This window comes from Danio aesculapii, chromosome 11 (genome assembly GCF_903798145.1).
Source record: "Danio aesculapii chromosome 11, fDanAes4.1, whole genome shotgun sequence".
NCBI lineage: Eukaryota > Metazoa > Chordata > Actinopteri > Cypriniformes > Danionidae > Danio > Danio aesculapii.
Genome location: NC_079445.1, coordinates 27024092 through 27041723, shown reverse-complemented (window position 1 = coordinate 27041723; position 17632 = coordinate 27024092). Strand labels below are relative to the sequence as shown.

Sequence of the window (17632 nt, the reverse complement as noted above, 5' to 3'; positions counted from 1 at the left end):
CAACCTTACAAACCATAAGTCAGTCGCTAACACTCGCATGCGCTCTTCATACTGTTCCAATTACCGCCTGTCTAAGAACTCCAGTCAATGCAATGCCTCAGATCAGAGTGTTCAGATTCCGTCAATGGATTTGGGTGTGTCTTCTACAGATTCCCCAGAGAACGATGATGCCAACATAAAGAAGATCGCCCAGGACGTCTTAGCCAAGAGGGCATATGTCTGCTCACATCCCCTGGAAAGAACCTTCTGACGCAACCTTGTGTCTTAGTTTTAACCCAACAGAAGTGCTTTACCTATTAAATATACTTATGTTTCTCACAATTTGCAGTATTAATTTAGCCTCATTCTGCAATTAAGTAGTACTTTTATATCAGTATGTCCCAATTTAGAGGCTTATGGACACAGTGCATCACAGCAGCACATTGAAGGCTGTCCCATTTGGAAACATATCTTCAAAATGTGTCTTGTTTCCAGATGACATTTTTTGTGCAATGGAGATAACAGGTGTGTTGTTTTATACTTTTAAATGTAAGTTTTAGGTATCAACTTGCTTATATCTAACAGTACTATGTACAAAAAACAATACTTAATGCAATTTCTTATTGGTCATGTACACACTTTATAGTTTTAGGAGTGATAGCTGTATTTAAATATACAGATGTGAATTGCTTACTGCTTTTTTAACGTTTTGACACGCAACTAACTCTCAAAATTGCATGATTGACCCATAGAAACCACAGCACTTTTGATATTAATGTCTCGCATGGCATTTTTGACTGAAGTTCTCTTACAGTGATTAACTGAATGTAGTTAATGCCATTGATGAAGTAAGCATTTTATTGTGGTATTATTATTTTGGTATGTGACTTATTCCAAGAAAACCAATTTGGATTTATTCCTTAAGAGCTTTTTATTATTTGCTTTTTTTCTAGCAATATTTGGCAACCTGAATGAGTCAAAACCTGTTGACAAATGATTTTTACTACTATTATTATTTTCCATCACACATCTAAGATAGAGACAACTCTGATATACATCTAAATACATCACTACTGACTCAACACAAAAACAGTTGTGTACATTGTGTAGAACTTTTGTTAGTGTTTTATTACATACAGTATTAAAAAAAAGAGTTATGTCTGTTACTTGAATGTGGGATAGAAGAAGGTGCTTGACTGATTTGTGTAGCCAGATCTTTACGGTTTAAACAATAACACACAATTACAAGCTATAATAAATAATACCTCAGTTTTTTTCCCTCTTCGTTTATATTTGTCTATTTATTTTCTACCAATCCTTGTAAACTGCAGTGTTTTTGTGTGTGTCAAAATAATGATAGTAAAGATCTTTTGTAACTTAAATCCAACACGTTAAAATGCAAACCAAATTGCTTGATGAACTTTATATGCAAGCCCAAATAAGCATCAAATGTGCAAAATAAGCAGTGCTTATAATAAGTGTACTTGGCAACATTTTGAGTGAGCTCTCAGAAGAAGCCTTAGAAACATAGACAAACAACAGTGGTTTTTCCAACTGTGGTTTTGTTAAAACCATCGAACTTTGTCACTGTAATACTATTTTAGTCAAAACGTTATTGTTACTTGATGTCAGTGCATCCGGAAAGTATTCATAGCGCTTCACTTTTTCCACATTTTTTATGTTACAGCCTTATTCCAAAATGGATTAAATTAATTTATTTCCTCATAATTCTACACACAATACCCCATAATGACAATGTGAAAAAAAGATTTTTTTTTAATTGTTGCAAATTTATTAAAAATAAAAAACCTGAAAAATCACATGTACGGAAGTATTCACTACCTTTGCCGTGAAGCTCTAAATTGAGTTCAGGTAGATTCTGTTTCCACTGATCATTCTTGAGATGTTTCAGCAGCTTAATTGGAGTTCACCTGTGGTAAATTCAGTTGATTGGACATGATTTGAAAAGGCATACACCTGTCTATATTAGGTCCCAGGGTTGACGGTGCATGTCAAAGCACAAACCAAGCATGACGACAAAGGAATTGTCTGTAGACCTCAGAGACAGGAATGGGGAAGGTTACAAAAAATGTCTGCCTCTCTGAAAGTTCCAATGAGCACAGTGGCCTCCATCATCCATAAGTGGAAGATGTTTGGAACCACCAGGACTCTCCCTAGAGCTGGACGGCCATCTAAGCTGAGAGATCGGGGGAGAAAGGCCTTAAATAGGGAGGTGATCAACAACCCGATGGTCACTCTGTCTGACCTCCAGCATTGTATTGTGGAGAAAGGAGAACCTTACAGAAGGATAACCATCTGTGCAGCAATCCACAATTAGGCCTGTATGGTAGAGTGGTCAGACGGAAGCCACTCCCTGCCTGGAATTTGCCAAAAGGCATCTGAAGGACTCTCAGACCATAAGAAACAAAATTCTCTGGTCTTATGAGGCTAAAATTGAACTCTTTTGAGTGATTGCCAGGCATTACGTTTGGAGAAAACCAGGCACCACTCATCACCAGGCTAATACCATCCACAGTGAAGCATGGTGGTGGCAGCATCATGCTGTAGGGATGTTTTTTTTTTTTGCAGCAGCAGCAGGAACTGAAAGACTAGTCAGGATAGAGGGAAAGATAATTGCAGCAATGTACAGAGACATCCTAAATGAAAACCTACTTCAGAGTGCTCTTGACCTCACACTTCATCTTCCAGCAGCACAATGACCCAAAGCACACCGCCAAAATATCAGTGGAGTAGCTTCACAACAACTCTGTGAATGTCCTTGAGTGGCCCAGCCAGAGCCCAGACCTAAATCCTATAGAACATCTCTGGAAAGATCTGAAAAATGCTGTACACTGTCGCTTCTCATCCAACTTGATAGAGCTTGAGAGGTACTGCAAAGAGGAATGGGCAAAAAATTCCAAAGACACTTATGCCAAGCTTGTGGCATCATATTTAAAAAGACTTGAGGCTGTAATTGCTGCCAAAGGTGCATCAACAAAGTATTGAGCATAGACTGTGAATACTTCTGTACATGTGATTTTTTTCAGGTTTTTTATTTTTAATACATTTGCAACAATTTAAAAAAAATCTTTTTTCACATTGTCATTATGGGGTATTGTGTGTAGAATTTTGAGGAAATTCATTTTGGAATAAGGCTATAACAAAAAATGTGGAAAAAGTAAAGAGCTATGAATACTTTCCGCATGCACTGTAGATATCAATCATTACAATTTTGAAAGTGAGTTGTGTTTGGAACACACACAAAAGTACAATTTAAGGAATTCACTCTTAACTCTCACTCCTAAAACTAGTGTGCATGCGGCAAATGGGCCATGGGGAACATACTTTAACAGGTACTTAAACTGTTTTCAGATGGGTGAATATTACTTCAAGCCAATCAAAGTAATTTTTAAGCAATAAGTTTATAGCACATGTAGGGCAACATCTTTGTTAGTTCTTATCTCTGTGATGTTTCTGTTAAGTTTGAAGTGGTCAGTTACAACGGGCGTCTGTGGGACTTCAGCAGGTTTCTTGAAGAAGTGTATGCTTTTCTCTTCATCTGTAAACGGTAACACACTTCGCTTGTGCAGGAATGAATGCGGCCTCCAGTAATCTCTGTAGAAATAATCAAACATTGTTAAAATCAGAGCAGTTTTGTTGCAAGGTGGTTCATTATTCTCATTTAGGCACTCACAAAACACTTCCGTGAAGTTAACGTTTATATTGATAGTCTGAATGGTTCTCTTTCTTTTGTTTTTCCAAGTTGTGGTACAATATTTTAGCTGGATTTAATTATTAAAAGATTTCAAATGAAAACACTAGGATGATTTCTAACCTGAAGTAGAATTTGCTGTACTGAGATGAGTATCTTGGAATGGCGTTTTTGTCCCAGCTCAGACTGTGGTTCTGAAAGGGTCCAGGAGTAAATGGAATATTGGCCTCCTCCTCTGCTGAGCCAGTCGTTTCAGAAAGCTGGACCACAGAAATAACGGGAATGGGCTGAAGAAAAAATAGGATTAAGTGTTGAATAGCAAGCTTAAACCATTTTAAAGTGTACTGTTAGTCAAGAAAATATGCTGGGGAGACGTCAAGGCTTTTTTTCTTGTATAAATTACTCTAAAAATGAGCCAGATTAAAATTTGAAAATTATATTTGACTGTTGTTTGTACTATGAGGTTTTTGAAACTAACCTTTAAAGCCATTCCTGGCCTCCTGAGAGAATATTTCATTGGTTTGTCCTTCAGTATGTCTTGTAGTTTATCCAGGTTGGCTCTCTTCATGTGACATCTGAACTCGGGAACACTTCCACTTCCTGTTGAAGTTTCACCAAGCAATATCTTCCTCAGCCATCTGTTGTGCTGAGCACGTGCAGCCTGGATCTGCTCCTCATGAAGAGACTCTCCTGAGCAAAATATTTTAGCAAAAGGTAAAAAAAAAAAAGTTCCTTTAGAATCTTATGCATGATGGTTGCTGACAAATGTAACTGTTAAAACCTGTGTAAAATTTAAGCTTGCAATCTTTATTTTGCTAGCACACAGTGTTATTCTTGAGCTGAACAATTAATTTGTGCAAGATAATCAACAGATTTTTATTTTGTTGTTGTGCTGGTAATCTTTTGATAATCAAAATCCGCGTTTTGAGTGACAGTTTTTCCCTGTTGAGGTTCATTTGATGGCTTCAGCCACAATATTCTTAATCATGCCCCTCTTATTGTTAGTTTGCTAAAAGGGAAAGATGTGCATAAAGAAAGCACAGCGAATACTCAACATTTTGTTTTAGTTGAAAGTACATCAACATGACTAGGCCTGTTGCCAGAAGGGGAGGGGGTTCGGAAGACCCACCCCTCACTGACGAAGGTCCAGAATTTGTCCCATACATGAGCTCATTTGTCATATTTTGACTGCTATGCTATCTTAAATAGTGGAAGTAACATATAAAAAAAAAAGCTTTAAGACTAAGCGGAATCTTTTGTTGGTGTGACTTCAGCTTATCAGTTGTCCAATGCAAACAAATATTTTTTATTTATTATCCAACATCCATCTGCAAAACATACAATCTGACATAAATGAAGTTCTCTTACGCTACTGTATTGTTTTAAATTACAGAAAACACTTTACAAGGGACTTTTATTCTAAATCCTGGACCCTATTCTTGGCACCAATAAAAAAGGGTATGAAGCACCAAAGTGGGCCATACTATAATCAGTTTGAATTCTATTTTGGCTGTTGTTGTTATGCATGATATTATTATTATTAAGTAAGTAAAGGTTTATTTATATAGCACCTTTCTTAGACATTAAGTCACAAAGTGCTTTACAATAAGAGAAAACAAGTTAAATAACACATGACAATAAAAGAAAACATGTTAAAACAAAACTAATTAAAAATCCAAATACAGAAACACTAATACTGTTAATTAAAAGCTTGACCAAAAAGATGCGTCTTTAAATGCTTTTTAAAAAGTTCAACTGATCCCAGAGTTCTCAGTGCTATCGGGAGAGAGTTCCAGAGCGGTGGGGCCACCACACAGAAGGCACGGTCACCTTTGAGTCTTAAGACGAGTTCTGGGAATGGCTAAAAGGTCTTTGCCAGAAGACCTCAGAGACCGGCTGCATGAGTGACTGCTTAAAAGATCTTGAATATACAGGGGTGCTTGACCATGCAGAGCTCTATATGAAACCAATAATATAATAATAAATTATAAATATAATAAAAAAATAATTTATTATTATTATGTTTTAGTTTTTTATGCAAATGGACAGATTCTAACAATAGGCTACTTTTTTTTATTTAAAACTTTTTTTCTAATGATATATGATGTAATTTGTATTTTAAAAATAAATATTTTTTCATATTTCTTTATTCTAAATATTTAGGAAATATTTTTGGTACATCAAAAAGTGTGGTTATGATGCCATCCAACAAGCGAATCCAGCCTAAAATACAGTATTTAAACCTCATAATTAAATAGAAAATGAAAATTTGCAAGGTACACTTTTTGAGAAAATAGAACCACCTCTTTCACCAGGCTGGCTACAGGCCTGATGACTGTAATAAGTCTCAGTAATTTTCGGTTCACACAGACTTTAATTATTCCATAGCTTTCTGGATTACTTGATTCAGATTCATTCCAATTCTGAGTTGTCAGACTTGACTTAAAAGATTCTGCAAAATGTAAACGATAAAAATACAAAATCGTGAAATAAAAACACAATTCCGAGTGTGCTATAAAAAATTCTGATTCATAATTGTGACACTGTCTCACAATTTTAAATTTATAACTCTAAATATACATATAGAGGTAAAAAAATTCCCCTTGTGAATTAAGCAACCGTAATCTTGCATGTGTTTGTAGAAATCCAATGGAAAAGCAACACAGTAGAATTCAAAATGTGTGAATGACCATTATTTTTTTGCAGCAGCAGGTTTTATGTACAGTTGAAATTATATCAACCTTTCTCTATTTTATGTTTACGTATTTATGGGAAATGGTATGATTATTATTTATTTTTGTTATGAGAAGATAATCTTACCGGCCAAATGAATGCTCAGGGGAAGCTCTGGTCCGAACTGTGAAGGAGGCTTGGAGTAAAGTTCAAAATCCTGATATCTCTGAATCCAAGGCAGCCTAGATCTGGAAAGCGTTGGCTTCAGTTTGTTCCCATGAAGAATGTTTTCTGTCCAAGGCTGTGAACCAATATGCATACCAAATGAATGCTTTTGAAGGACAACAAATGCAACTATATCACATTCAATTCCACAAACGGGAGAAACTGCTAATAATAATATCAATCCGTCATCTGAAAGGTTCGCATTTTCGAGTGCTATGCTCATGTTCACCAGGGAACCATAAGTTACAGACTCTGAAAGGTAGATAAATCAATTTCATGCAAACACATGCTTCATGACGATGCTCTGTGTCCCATGAGTCAATCAGCAATAGCCCTGTCACCCTACTTGCAATGTAATACTGTCTTAAGCTCTGGGGATCTGTAAAGAGGTGGGCAAGGTAGGTAAACATCAGTAAAACTCTATCTTCTTGCTTAAGCTCTTAGGAATTCCCATAAAGTTGACATTGCACTGAGAGAGAAACGTGACACTGATGGCGGTGGTATGGCATGACCTCAACAGCACCTTTCTTAGCTCTTCTATCCGAGCATCGTCTGGCCGCTTTGGGTGCTGGTTCGATTCAATACTGCTCTTAAAACCTGGGCAAAAGAAGCGAATAGCAGTGGAGTTCTAGGAAGAAAAGAAACAGTCATGTTATTTAGTTTGGTACCACTAATGATAGCAAAAATAGGGATATAATATTAAAAAATGCTAAACGACACAGTTGAACTATTAAGTTTTTTGGTATATCTTCGATGTTCTTAATGGAAATTTGTGCCAACCTTTGATAGTTCCCTGTAGAGTTGTTCTCCACTTCGAGTTGTAGAATTTGTTTCAATATTATGGTAATTGATGGTCTGACTGTCAGTTATGGTATCCAAAGCCACATAAGGTTTTGACTTCTGCAAGTCATTACTCGCCCTGTAGACATCTTCAATGTTTGCCTAAAATAAAAACAAAATAACATTCATTCAATAAAATGCTAACTCAGTTTCTCCCTTTCTATAGAAAACATGCAGTGTGCCAAACAGTGTTCAAAAAATTACTTGATTACTAATTACATCATTAAAATTGTGTTTAAATTACTTTTCTAATTTTGAGTTATAAGTATTTTAAAAACTTGACTCAATACTGCTTAAAATACATGTAAAACTTATTCACTGACAAAATTAAACTCTTAATTCTTTAAGTTTGTATCCACAGGACTTTGTAGTTTTTATTTAACGCTTAAAACTGTTCAACATTGCATCAAAACACAAAAACCTGTAAGAGAGAGTTTCGAACATCAATAGCATGGTGCTCTGTAATAAAATGCTGGGTTCCACAAAATCCCTTCATGTTGTCCCTACACAAGTTAACTTGATCGTTTTTACAAATGTAAGTGGATTGAACATAAAACAATTAATTTGTCCCCAAAAATACATTAAGAATGATGTTGCTTCAACTGAGTTTCAATAAGCAATTCAAGCCAGCAGCAAAAGCCAATTTAGAGTGTATATTGACAAATTTCTTACTCAATTCATTGTTTTTTAAATGTGCAATTGACTCATAATTATTTTCCTGCTTGTTCAAACTATGTTTTTTAAATGATTTCTAGAAACAGTCATGTTATTTAGTTTGGTACCACTAATGATAGCAAAAATAGGGATATAATATTAAAAAATGCTAAACAACTCAGTTGAACTATTAAGTTTTTTGGTAAATCGTTGATGTTCTTAATGGAAATTTGTGCCAACATTTAAATCAAAAGCCTACTTTTTTTAAATGAGCTGATGCAACACAATTCTTGAGTTTTTTGGGAGGTGTTAGATCACAGGAGAGCCAGATAGATAAGATCTAGCCCCAGTCGCCAGATCCTGTCAGAAAATATTGGTTTCTCTGGGTATCAAGAAAACAAACCAGCAGAGCCACCCATCACCCAAACCTGTTAACCAGTATTCAACTGAATTAACAATTTCCTGTCAATATAGAAAGTTGACTGAGAAAGCCAGAGAAGAGCAGAAGCAGGAGTTGAAGTAAGGATGATAAAGAGCAGAGTTTATTGATTAATCTTAGTTGCCTATGATTCAATGCGACCAGGATAAATCCAACAAATATTATTATACCATAAACAACAGAAATGGAAAATCCTTGGTTCACAACATTGTCCAGTGACAATACAGACAGAAATGGAGACATTCTCTTATCTCTTACTCTTGAAAACAAGCGTCGCTTGAATCCACAGTCATAAGATTATAACAATATGTAAAAAAAGGAAATAATAATGATAAAATATAAATAAAAACATAATCAAATGGCAAATAATAATCAAATTATTTACTAATTAATAAAGATATGTTAATTATATACATGACAAATGATCATATGATTAAATATAATATTTAAATGAATATGATCAAATAAATGGCTGCTTTCTTGAAGCAACACACACATAAGTTTGCTACAAGGATTCTCAGACCCTTAGCTATTCTTCAGGGGGCAAATTAATTGTTTTATGTTAGGTATTGTGTAGAGCCCAGCATTTTTTATTCTGCTAAACATATTTGTAAAAAAAAACAAAAAAAACAATACACACGATACAGTACAGTAAGGCACATTCATGAGTAACTAAATTAGCTAAAAAATTGAAAAGTTCTTACTATACAGAATGGTATTTGTATGGTTGTGGAGTATAAGTTAAATTCAAATGTTTTACCTACTCACTGTATGTTTTCGAACACACTGTAAAAACGTATAAGCAATGAATTACCTGAATGAAATTTTTCCCATTTTTGCACTTGTTTCGTTTCCACTGGAAATATTCTCTATTGAAGTTGTCTAGAGGTGTGTACATTCTCTTCCTAATGTTTTGATGGTCTGGTATATCCTGAGATTCCTGGGTCTCTGCAGCCAACCACAGATCTTCTCTCCCAACATCCGATCCAAATTCCTTGTTTAAACTGAGAAGCATGTCGGCTGAAGGGAAAAGGTTGTTGTGCACCGCTTCTTGAAGCTTTTTGGCTTGCCTAATGTGGCTTATACTAAAAAAGTGAGTAGGAAACATTTAGTGGGTTTTTACTGGGACACATTTTACAATAAAGTTTCAGAAGTTAATGATATTTAGTGTAATTACTGACATGAACTAATAATGGATAATACAGCATTTATTAAACATAGTTCAACATTTAATAGTGCATTATCAAAATCCACATTCATGCATGTTTTCATTGGTTAATGCACTGTTAACATGAACTAACAATGACTTTATTTCCAATAACTACAATTAACAAAGATGAATAAACTAATAAATGTATTGTTCATAATTAGTCCATGTTAGCAAATTCATTATTTAACACACCCTTCTTGTAAAGTGTGACCTTTTACACTGGTAGTTTAATTCGGCTGGTTTGTTTGGTCTGGACTGAAGAATAAAACAAACCTTTAGTCCTTGTTCACTAACCATTGACTTTTGAATCATTGGGTTGAAAAAAAATGACACTCAAGGGAAAACTATGCAAAACAGGACCAAGTGTATTTTTTTCTTTCTTTCAGTCCACACCAAACAAACCAAGATAATCTGCAAGTGTCAACAGACCTTTCAGAATTTCACCATTTTTTTTTACTACAGGTTTAAAAAATAGCACCTAAATGATGCATCAAAGTACACACAATACATGTTACCATACTGACCTACTGGGAAAACTAAGCTGTTCTTTGGGTGTAATTGCAATTTTACCATTTCATGGCTTCAAGACAGGCATGAGGAACTGCATTTCTGATAAACACCAGAGGCTCCTTCATAATAGTCGCAAGTGGCTTGAGAAGGCAAATCGGGCTCAGACCCACATCAAGCGTGTCATACAATCGCTCTGAGAAACCAAAGTCTGAGTTATACAGCACAGTCACCTGTTCCTCCTCATCTCCATCCAACCTGGAAAAGATCAGACCAGTCTGTATGATCTTCAGGAATGTTTGCTTTTCTGCACATTGGTAAATGTTTTGCACATGTGGAAGCGTTTTCTTACTTCATAGGCACTGTACTCCACAGTCTTTTGACTGCTTGATCCTTCAGTCCTTCCAAAACAAAAAGGTGTAGAGCCTTATCCATCAGATGAAATCCAGTGAGAACATTCATCCTTTTGTCTTCTCTTTCTCTAGTGGTTATAATATGGCCAGACAGGACCCTTTGGATTGTTTCCTCGGGATAATAATTTAGCTGAAAGGCTTCTGCATTGATTTGCAGAATTTCAGAAGTCAGTTTGAATAAGATAGGAGTATTATTATACCTAAAAACATAAATGATGCGACCAAATGGACAGTCTTCATGGTCATTTACATCTTCAGAATGGAGGGGATATGCTATCTCCACCTGGACTTTCAGTTGGGCATTAACTTCAAGATAATGACCTACTGGAATTGCAGTATCTGAGTTAATCTCTCTCTGTTCATTGTGCTCAGAGGCAGAACACCTAATGGGCAAGGTCTGCTTCAAATATCTGCATCCTTTGAGGAGATCAGAAAGATCTAGTATTGCTATGCCATGTGGATCATCTTGTTCAGTATCTGGTTTGAAAACTGTAGTCCATAGATCCACAGTTGCTATTCTGGCATCATTGGAATCTGTCCCAAATACAGTTGGTTTACCAATGCGTTTTTCATTCTTTCTATCCCGATCATGGACTTCAATCTCTATTGGTGGACCTCTAAGGAACTCAACCAACTTTCCATGGCTCATAAGTCCAGTAAAAATCACATTCACATCTCTGAAGCAGATATTAGCGCTATGATCATAGCCTTTGGTTCTGTGAATAGGCTTGTTGTGGAACTTGTATTGACAGTAGACAGGAAGACATTTTGCCTATTGAAAGATGAACTGGATTATTATATAAACGTTGAACAGTTCTACAAATCATCTCCGAAATAGCATTGGAAGAGATTTATAATGTTGAAGTCATACCTGGATGGGAGGTGACGGCAGAGAACAAGCTGATAAAACTCTGATGACTAGTGGATTGAGTTCAACCTTTAACTCCTTGGATATAAGTTGTCGATCCAAAGTGACATTCCAGAATCCCTCTTTCACTCCTCCAGAGCAGAATCCCAAGGAGTCAGTGAGCATCGTACTCCCTAAAGTGAAGACACTTTGGGTCATGCCAGCAAGGCAGAAAATGCAGGAAATATGTTCTGCAGATATTCTACTGTTGAACATTTGGCGTCAATAGGGTTTTTGTTACATTTTATGATGAATATACAAATGATTAGCCCTCCTTTGAAATCTATATCCATATAAAATAAATATATCCATTTAATAGTGCCATTCAAAAGAGAGGAGGTTTTTTTTTAAATTATAGTAATAATATTACTATTAATATCTATATTCAAATAACTTATTTAACATTTATTTTGTCTTTGCCATGATGGCAGCACATACTATTGTACTAACCATTTTCCAAGATACTAGTATTTATTTGATTTAAAGCGTTAAATGTCCCATGAAATTAAAATAAAGTTTAGATGTTAGTATCAGTATTGTTAGTTTGTATCTCTATAAGCTAGTGTGCTCCAAAACAGTGTCAAAATTTTCATTTAGAAGATATAAAACTGATAAAAAACATGTAAAGCTTGTAGTTTGTCACTTCCACCTAAATGGATAATTTTTTTTTCATGTCACCTCATACTTGAGTTTCTCATCAAATCTTCTGACCAATCAAATGCTCTTTAGTATCTGACATGCCCCGCCCCCCTTCAGGACGCTTCACATTTGATGCTCTTGATCTTAACCAATCTCACTGGCAGAGCAGTGATAAAAGCAAAATGCTATTGGAGCTACACTTTGTCCCACCCTCTCTTAGTGTTTCAGTTGAGATTACACCAAACACAGAATGAAAATGCACATTTCAAAGCATTTCACGGGACCTTTAAACAGGTTAATTAGGTTACCTAGACAAGCTTGGTTAATTGGGTGAAGCATTGGACTAGCCAATTGAAAAAAGTGAGTGTAGCATTTAAATTTTTTTTTTTATTTAATACAAACCCCCCAAAAAAATAATAATAAGATTGTAATGGGAAATACAGTAAATAAATTGTCCTTGTCTCTGTTAAACAGTACTTGGAAAATATTTGTAAAAGAGTTAATTTTACAGGAGGACTAATCATTTTGTCTTAATATAGTTAAAGGTAAATCTGAATTTTTTTTTTAGTGGTCAAGAAACTGTTTCTTTTCATAAATTACTTTTTAATGACTGTTCACAAAATACTGTAGTAATAATACATTATTAATAAATTAATTGTAAATTTGGGCCATGTTAATAAAGATTTTCTTCTTTTTAAAAGTATTACTAACTCAAATTCTCAGTCTAATTATGGGTGTTTATTGTTCCAGATACCTATACTGCTAATAAAGTGGATATAAGAATTCCAATGAATGATAGTTTGGCAACATAATATCAGAATCGGATAACATCCTCCATCCTATTAAATGCAACCCTGCAATGCAAGCAGCTACACGTGATCTGTCTGGTTCAGCTTTATGGGAACAAGGCTCAAATATTTCCCAAGTGAAAGCTTTCATCAGGTTCTCCCACTGGGGGTCTGGATGAAACGCATCAAATACTGAAGAAGCAATCGGCTGGTGACATTCCACAGCCAATTAGAGGCTGAGTAGCACAGACCCTGCAGGGAAGATCCACCCCACAGTACTCAGCAATAAGGGAAACAACCCCTAAATGGCTAGTTGCCATTGTTCATGATGTATTATATAAAGATAGTTACATGTACATCTACTTTTTTTATGATTCTAAACTATCATAGATATTTTTGGTTGGTAATAATACAAGAAAATGTGTATTTGTTTCAAACTTATTTGATTGTTTTCTGAGATTGTTTTGTAGAAATTACCTGCAAGAAGAGGAGTAAAACTGAGTTCCAAGAAGGCGGCCTCCTTTTCCACATTGACCTCTGTGTGTTCTGTGATCTCTGGGAAAAGTGTCTTCTTAGTGGGCGCGATTCCTGAGACTTTAAATTGTATGTTCACACAACCGTTTGTAGTCAGTAAGTTTAGTTGTTGTTTTTCTTAACAAATAAATCTTTTTATATAGCAAGGATGCATTAAATTGAGCAAGTGACAGCAACCAGTTTACTAAAAAACATTTTCAAAGTCGATATTTTGTCAAAAAATCCTGTATAAAAAATATAATTTGGATCAAAATAATGGTTTTAAATGTAAACATTCAGCATTTTTACATAGTTGATACAGAAAAAGTCAAGCTACAATATTTCACAATAAGTTTATTTCTGTATCAAATTAATGCAGTCTTCACCTTTTTAATATTTAAAATGATTTCCATTGGTAGTATATAAAAATGCTTTGCTTTTTAAACATGGCATACTTTTCAAGTTCCTTTGACAATAGTTGACCAAATCAGGCCTAATGAAGCACTATAATCGTAGTAATCATAATAAACCTTATAAATAATCTGAGCAATATCGTTATATACCTGACACTGGATCGCCACAGTGTTTCATAGATTTCCTTGTCCTCAGGTTCTCCTTCTCATAGATAGCTCTCATCTTACAGACCACCTTCTTGATGCCACCTTCAAAAACATTTAGTGAGATCTTTAGCACTTTTGAATGACTTAATTGTTTTCTAAGAATGCTCAATAGAAATCCTGCATGTTTTTGTGCATTGTTTAAGAGCAGTATAATATTCTCTCCTCTCGCTGTGCTGTAACAGATGTGAGGATGTAACTACCCAATTTCACTGTCTCACAGTCAGGGGTGGCACCTGTCATAGTCAATTTTACACAAGAGATTCACAGTCACATTAATGCCTACTGTGATGTAAATTACTGTCTTTGACGTGCTTGTGTTATGCTGTTTTCTATTTTTGTTTTGGATTGGTCTCCTACAACAAACTGATATTCATCTAAAGTCAGAAAACACTTCATTTTGACATGTAATATCTACTGTAGGTTTAGCTCTTTTCTATTTAATCCAGTCTCTCTTAAAGGCACATTTCACCCAAAAACGTACTCCCACTCAAGTGATTCCAAACATTTATGAATTAATTTTTTCTGTTGAACATAAAACCAGATATTCTGAAGAATATTGGTATACATGCAGCTATTGACATCCACAGTTATAAAAACTATGGAAGTCAATGACCGTTGCATTCCAACATTCTTCAAAATATCTTATTTTGTGTTCAACAGAAGAAAGAAACTCAAACAGGTGTAGAACAAGTTTAAATTATGAATTTTCAGTTTTGGGTGAACTGTACCTTTAACTCCTACTGTCTGAGAGCCTTGACGGTTCAATTGGAAATGCATGTTAAATGGATTTGTTTCGCAATGCAGAAAATATTCTTCTTCACAATATTGATCACACGAACCAAACTTTTTGAAGCCGGATCTACAAATATAGTGGCTCAAATTAAACATTTGAGGGCAGTCATGTGTTTATGTAGGAAGTATGTTTAGTGTTACTGATGCCCTATTTTTCATACAAAATTTACATTATTGTAAGGTGAATATTCTCTGTGGTCTCTAAACTTGTATATGAGAGGTAATCAAACAACCTTGAAACCTTAAAAAAACCTTGAAAGCACAATCAATAAAACAGCGGTTGATATTACCCATTTGGTCTGGATCTTCTCCGGATCTGTCCTGTGGTAGTCTGAAGGCTTTGGGTCTGTCATTCCTGGCTTTGAAGGACAACTTTTCTTTGCTGTCCCAAACTTTCACTGTGATCTTATGGGCTGCCATCTTAATTAAGAGCTCTTTAGTCACTTTAAGTTTTAGAGTCTGAGACCAGCTCACCCACACCTGGTTTCCTTCTCGCCAAGGTTTCAGCACCTGGACAAAACATAAAGTTGAAGTCAGATTTATTAGCCTTCCTGAATTATTAACCACCCTGTATATTTTTCTTAAAATTTCGTTTAACAGAAAGAAGATTTTTCAACACATTCCTAAACATAAGTTTGTTCTGCAGACAATTGAAAAAATATTTTGCTTAAGGGGACTAATCATATTGTCCTTAAAATGGTTTAAAAAACAAAAAATCATGATCTGTTAAACATCATCTGTGAAATATTTGAAAAATAACCAATTCACAGGAGGGGTAATGATTGTGACTTCAACTGGATAGCACATGATTGCACAATTATATGATGATTCATAATATTTTAGAAGTTTATTTTTTTGAAGGAACTTTTATTTATTTAAAGTTAGCATAAACCAGAAGTTTTAGTAGTAAAGACCTTTATTTCAGTTTGATGATGTATTTCCAACTGAAACAGATTATTTAGTGGGGGGTGGGCTTTTATTTTTTGATGTTCCTTCAGTCGTGTTTCACAGCAAACTAATGGTTGGGGGAGTGTGGCTATAGGCATTTTACACCCAAACTGACATCAACAGAAAGGACTGCCATTCCTGAGTAGAAAAAAATGGTTGAATTTTGTTTAAAAATTACAAAAAACAACCTTTTTCCCAGTAGATTAACTTGCACGGATGAATTGTTTACTTTAAGACTATAACAATGTGCAGTAGCAAAATAAGCATTATAATTTTATTTCATGCAGACTTTAAATTTATCAAAAAGTGACCATAAAGACAGCTTTAATATTGCAAAAGATATCTCAAATAGATCCTTCCCATCAAAGAATCCAGGAAAAAAATAAATCATAACTATTTTCAATGTTTATAATAAGGGTATAATAAAGGTATTATAATCTTTGGAGCACAAAATTGGCATCTTAGAATGATTTCTGAAGCATCGTGTGACACTGAAGACTGCTGTAATGACTGCCAAAATAAATAACATTTTTAAAACGTATTAAAATTGAAATAAAATCATATTATATTGTAATGCTATTTTTTAATTGTCAAACAAAGGTAAACATAAGTAAAAAAAATGAATAAAAAAACATGCACAAATAATTCTAAAATGTGCTAGTTATTTTCCAAGTGGAAGACAAAAGTGTTCACCCTAAACAGCGTGGTACACAATAGAAGTTTGAGGAGGCCATTAACCGATACTCTAAACCAGCTTTCTTCGGGGTCAGTGATGCAAAACCACAAGTGCATAATTTATGAACAGATTAACAACATCACCAAATGTTTGGTTATCAGGTCAAAGTAGCATACTATATATTCTACATATAAATAATTAATTGTTCACAAGCCCGGTCGTTAACCGCCAATTCATTACAACAGTTTACCTTAGTCTCACTGGCCATGTAGAGTTTAGCTGCTAATCCAAACATCACTAGATCCACTCTGGTTGGTTCAGGGTCATCAGGCAGCATGTTGTACTCAATGCAATAATAGCCCTCGGCTCTGGGGGCCTCCACTACCTCATTGGATGACTCGTTCTTTGTCCCTTTTTTTCTTTTCTCTGTAAAACACTCCTCATGCTCTGATTCAAAAGAATACGAAACAATATTAGTAGCCTATTCATGCTAATATTATTTTTCATGCACAAGAGTTTAGCATGGTTTTAGGCATTGTTTTGTCAAGAAGAATGTGTAATATAATGTAGAAATATATAATATGTGTATGGGACATTAAAGGGATAGTTCACCCCAAAATGAAATTTATGAATTTCTTACTTCTGTTTAGGATAAAAGGAAGATATAGCTTCTTAAGGATGTACATTCAGTAGTATTTTCTATTAGTAGTATTTTTCAAGTAGTTCCTATCTCTCTACTATGTATGTAAATAGATGCTTTTTGTTCAGAAAATCTAACAGAAGAAAAAATTCATAAAAGTTTATAACCACTTAAGTGTAAGGAAATGGTGAGGACATTCATTTTTGGGTGAACGATCACTTAAATGTCTGAAACGGCACCATATCATACCTTTAAATATAGCTAATGCAATGCTGACTGTACAGCTGACAGTGTGGCTTGAGTCTGTTGAAAATGATTGATCATCCCCAGAACTGGATTCTGGCATCTTAAAATATGGATCATAATTGTTATCTTCTTCGACTCCATATTCTGTATGCGGTGCTGAGTTTAAATGCAAATCTTCACTTCTCTCCATGTCAGGCGAGGCTGAATTCAT

The 17632-nt window shown here is 34.9% G+C and overlaps 2 protein-coding genes across 2 annotated transcripts in view; one reads left to right on the top strand and one right to left on the bottom strand.

Annotated features, from left to right (window-relative positions):
- The window catches only part of acad9 (acyl-CoA dehydrogenase family, member 9), a 21651-nt gene extending 17516 nt beyond the window's left edge, over positions 1 to 4135 (top strand). The window contains exon 18 of the mRNA XM_056467855.1: positions 150 to 4135. Coding sequence (XP_056323830.1) covers positions 150 to 250 — 101 coding nt within the window. The 3' untranslated portion in view covers positions 251 to 4135. The remainder of the gene's footprint in view (positions 1 to 149) is intronic.
- On the bottom strand, positions 3402 to 17632 carry cfap92 (cilia and flagella associated protein 92 (putative)). The gene is made up of 15 exons (XM_056468848.1): positions 17425 to 17632; positions 16786 to 16982; positions 15202 to 15421; positions 14063 to 14161; positions 13464 to 13580; positions 11524 to 11693; positions 10592 to 11424; positions 10303 to 10497; positions 9337 to 9607; positions 7370 to 7531; positions 7113 to 7217; positions 6512 to 6665; positions 4170 to 4381; positions 3815 to 3978; positions 3402 to 3594 (listed from the first exon to the last, which is right to left on the bottom strand). Exons 1-15 carry the CDS (start codon positions 17630 to 17632, stop codon positions 3402 to 3404), a joined length of 3300 nt encoding a protein of 1099 aa, XP_056324823.1.